This window comes from Thunnus thynnus, chromosome 5 (assembly GCF_963924715.1).
Source record: "Thunnus thynnus chromosome 5, fThuThy2.1, whole genome shotgun sequence".
NCBI lineage: Eukaryota > Metazoa > Chordata > Actinopteri > Scombriformes > Scombridae > Thunnus > Thunnus thynnus.
This window is the reverse complement of record NC_089521.1, coordinates 35,442,819-35,447,818: the sequence shown is the minus strand read 5'-3', so window position 1 is coordinate 35,447,818 and position 5,000 is coordinate 35,442,819. Positions and strand designations below refer to the sequence as shown.

Sequence of the window (5,000 nt, the reverse complement as noted above, 5' to 3'; positions counted from 1 at the left end):
AGTAGTTGCTGTTTAATTCTTCATTCTTCTGTAATTTCTTTGGAAGGGTCATCTGCTAGCATACAGGAAATATGCTCATTAATAAAAATAATAATTATTATTATCATTATACACCTAACACTAACCCTCATTATACACCTGCAATTAACACAATTTTTCCAGGAAATTAGTAAAACATGAACAGACGTGTAACCTGTAGTTCACAGTCTTCTTCACATCCTCTTTTATGGCACGTCATTGTCTTTTACAGCACATTACTGCCCCCTGCTGTTCACATCTTCAACATCAGCATTAGTTTTATTACCCGACACATCGGCAGCTTCTCCTGATCAACAGCAGGTGGCAGCAACGAGCCAGGAAATGTAGAAACAAGCCAACGAAGGCAGAGAATAAGAAGTCTACTGGTGTGCAAACACGGATGTTAACCAAAATACTCATAATATGTGTAAATGTTTTATGAGGAAGGAAACTCAAAGACACACAGTGAGTTCTGCTGAGAAACACTGAATTTACACTTGTTATAAGAACAAAACTATATGAAGCCTTTAATGAAATAACATTTATTCAAATTAGCAGCAAAACCTGTAAATATAATAAATCATGACACGTAGAATCTTTTAGAATTAAATGTACGTAACCAGGAGTCAGATCTAAATATAACCTGTAATATTAGCGCTGTTAACGTTGCGTTAATTGTTTTTTTGTCCACTTAGGTGGCAGCTAACGTGCTAACACGAAACATGCGGTCGCATTGTTTGTGTTCTACCTGCAGTACTTCTATATGACGTATATGTCTTCCAGCGTCTGCTGTTGGTCATTTTGAAGGACTTTTATTCATTGTTGTTATTTTGGTGCAACAGCGTCAGCAGGTGGCAGCCTGATGACAAAAACCTGATAAAATAAAATGAATTTATCAGGTTGTTGTCGTGTTTAAGCATGAAAAACACGTGAGAAGTGTATGAAAGAATATTTGAATGGAGTTCAGGAGCCTGTAAGTCAGTTTTGAGGAGTGTTTTGGTCGTTTTGTGGCTCTGAGCTGTAGTCCAGCGCCGTCTGTAGGTCCTACTATCATGACGGTCCATCTGCTCCTCAAAGCTGCAGGTCTACTATAATTACATTGTACATTAAGTTGATAACTGATATAATGAATTTACTAAAATATATGTTTATTTTGCACATTTACACTTGTTAATATGTTTGAAATTGCATACAGTAATCTGAGGAATTTAATGTATTTTCACTGTGTATTTATTGTTGAGAAGTAAATACTGGGCTGCCTCAGGAGTCAGTGCAGCAACAGCCTGTCTGCTCATCAAACTAACTGTTTGCATGGTCGCATGCCTGCGACCTGCAACATTAGCAACCAGCTGCACATCCAGCAGACACTCAGCAACATGATCATCTCATTAACTGTGTCAGTAACAACTTGTGGGGTTCCTCAGGGCTCCGTTCTTGGTCCTTTATGTTTTCGATTAAAGCTACGTGAATTATTGGTTTTATTTTGTCCACTTGGTGGCAGCAGAACAAACTAAAAACACAACATCAGACACATTATTAGCTTATAAATTGGCTGTGGCTAACATGTTAGCTGCACAGCAGGCACACAGCAACATGTGTTAACTGGTCTACCGGCTCGTCTGCTAGTTCCCTCCGGAGAGTTAGATGGATATTTATGTGGATAAATGAATATGTAAGTATGCTTTATTTTTTGCTGAGGTTTCATTGTAAAGATAAGATTAGTGAGTGTTCAGTGTTTTAATATGTGTAACTTGACTTGATGGACCAGACAGTGATATATGACGTAGCAGTTTGCTAACAGTCTATTTCTCATATTTGGAACATATTAGTTTTAATTGTAACTGTGCATTAACATTTCTTACAGTCTTATTGTTTATTTCCTAATGTGAAAAACTGATATAGTTAGTTAATACTTTCCCACAAGTTAGGAATCTCTCTATGTTATCAGTTGTCTGTCCACTTGACTCCCTTTAGGGATTAATCATATCAGCGTGTTGTAGACAGTTTTATAGGGTTTCGGTTAAGGTTTTACAGGACTTTCAGTGTCACTAACTGGTGGTTGATTGTGTGTTTCTATAGTTCACTGCTGTGAGGTTTCTGTAATTCTCTGTTCTTCTAGAATCCACAAACATCTACCAAGTGTGAACCTGAACTGTTTTCATGTAAAGCAGAAGGAACCTTTAGAGGCGTCCGCCAGTGTTTTCTGACAGATGCACCACAGTGATATTTATTAAGAGACGCCATGAACGATGCTACTAGCTGTGTGAGCCGAGAGGACCTGCAGGGCAGCTGAAAACTCTCTGTGCTTCATTACAAGCCAAACCATCCACATTACATGTAGTCACTTTTATTGCAAAAATAAAAAGTAGAGAAGCTTTAAAGTTACATTTCAGAAAAAATAAAAAGAGCTGTGAGCTCATTAGCATCACAGAAACAAGCAGAGTGAAACCTGAAGACAGAAGTGGACTCAAGTTCCTGTTTTCCACCTGCAGCTTGTTGACTTCAGTTGTCAACGGGAAAAACTGGCTCTGTGACTCTAAAACCTTTCTGTGCATTCCTGCTGTCATGAAAGGCATTCTGGGAAACATGACGGGTCCATAAAACAACAGATCACAGCTTCAACTCCAGACTCGTGTTTCGTTTGGTGGTTTTTCAGCAAAGATCAAATCAAAACCATCAGGAACAAACTTACGTTCAGTTTTTGAACTTATATCAAATCCGGCTTCAAACATTTACTTTAGTTTTGCAGTTTACTGCAACTTTTAGATATTTGTACTTTTTACTTCACTACATCTCTCTGACAGAGTTAATTACATAAAAACATCACCAGTGAAACCAAATTTAACCATCTCAAACTTTAAAATCCTTCTTACACTTACAATAATTATCCCACAATATAACCATTAACCATTTAACTCCCACAGCCGTCACAATAAGTACTTTTCATACTTAAAGTACATTTCTGCTGATTATTCTTTTGTACTTTTACTGAAGTCAGATTTTATGTTCCAGACTGAAACATGTCAACAGCTATCAGACGTTCATGTTCCCCTCAGGATGAAATGTAATAATATAGTTTATGATAATAAACTGTAATCATCTGGTTGGTTTAAATACCTGCAGAACTAATGACATCATCAGCTGCACTTTGTGTTTACTGATAATTATTATTATTAAACATGTCAGCATTCAAAGTTCTTCACTTTTAACCAATCAGATCTTAATATATTGAGCCTAAAAACTCTAATAAACCTATAAATTATCCACCAAAGTTGAGTTTTTAACTGGAGGATGTTAAACTTTCCAACATGTTAAACTCCCAAAGAAAACACAGAGGACATGAAATTATAAATCTCACCAGATATCTGAAAGGTGTTTTAGGTGTTTTAAGGTGTTTTTAGGTGTTTTTAGGTGTTTTTGGGTGTTTAGGTGTGTTTACGTGTGTTTTCAGTGATCCTGGTTAGAACATGTGATGCCTTTAGGGACCACAGTCACATTCAGGAATTCAGAAAGAGGATTTGGGTCTTTAAATGTCTCACCTTTGTGGTTTTTGGCTCTCTTGTTGGCCTCGGCGGTGAGCGTCAGAGCCAGCAGCAGCAGCAGCGTCACTGAGATCACACTTCGCATTCTGCACACACGAAAAACACAAAATCACACGTCTTCATGTAAACTTATATATCAGAGAGACAGAAAGCACAACTTTACATTTTAATCTGAGAGAAATAATGTAGAATTGTCTGAATTTACAAAGAAAGTTTGTTATTTTGGTGTTTTTTTTGTCCTAATCTGATGTTATTCTGCTGACGTGATCCTGATGTGTGATGCAGCTCGGCCTGTTCGGCCAGATGGTCCAAATTTAGTCCAAATCAAATCTGCCCCCTTTTCATCTCGGCCCCCCAAATCTCAGAACGTTAAGCCCAATAATCTGAGTATTGTGGCAGCAGCTTCAGGATTATAAATGTAGGCTAATGTATTCACAGACGGCTCCTCTCCTCCACACGTATGTTTGCTTCTTTGCATGTTTCTGATTTATTTCATGATTCCTTCAGCGTTTGATGCGTCACACAGCGACAGCACCATCAGCTCACAGCTCTGCTTTGTAAAAAAACAGAGTCAATTACCCATAAAGCCCCTCTCTGCTCTGTTGTTATTGTGCTGAGAAATGACAGACTCGTCTTTCAGCCTCCATTAAAGCGACGCTCCTCTTTCACATGTCAGCTGGCAGAGCAAATCCGGCTCTTCTCGCTCCTCCTGCGGCCTTTTATGAGGCAGAACCGGCTCTCAGCAGGCCTCCAGTCTGTCCTCCATCAATGAAGAGGAGGGGGGGAGGGTGGAGGGGGGGGGCGAGGAGGCCAAGCAGCGTCTGAAAGAGCCCCTTTAGATTTCCCCTCAAAAGAATACTGATTCATTGGGCCAAAACAAAGCCTCCTCTAGCCTGGTTTCATTTCTATAAAGCCCAACACAGATTCCATCCCACGTCTTGGGAGCCGTGCCCGCCCCCCCATCCGACCCCCCCGCCCCCCTCCTGCCCTGAATAGAAACCTATTTGCATAAGAAAACAAAGGAATCTTAGCATGAAGAAAAGGAATGGGATGCTCCCTTTGGTTCAACAACATTCAGAGGAACTTCCTCCTGAATCCGAGGGTTCACTCGCTCTTCCGGAGGCAAACATGAAACAAAGTTTAGATACGAGTCGATCGACATGAATCCGCTCAGGTTTACTGCTGCAGGTTGTTTTCAGACTCTGACCTGCAGGGAGAGAAGCTGCCGTCGCTGCCAGGACGACGTTCAGTTTGTCTGTTTAACAGCACAAACAACTGAAAACTGCAGAAAACTTTAAAATGATGCAGAGATTCTTCTTTCTCCCAAACTTTCCCTCTTCTTCTTCTTGGATTCATTCATTAAACTGAAATAAAACACATCTAAAAGCTTATTTCCTGCTGCTTGAGGCGACTCTAACTTGAGTTTCCAGCTAATTACAA

The 5,000-nt window shown here is 39.6% G+C and overlaps 1 protein-coding gene across 1 annotated transcript in view; it reads right to left on the bottom strand.

Annotated features, from left to right (window-relative positions):
- mdkb (midkine b) overlaps nt 1–5,000 on the bottom strand; it is a 10,164-nt gene that overhangs the window by 4,660 nt on the left and 504 nt on the right. Inside the window, exon 2 of the mRNA XM_067591043.1 lies at nt 3,558–3,646. Within this exon, the coding sequence (XP_067447144.1) occupies nt 3,558–3,645 (88 nt within the window). The 5' untranslated portion in view covers nt 3,646. The remainder of the gene's footprint in view (nt 1–3,557; nt 3,647–5,000) is intronic.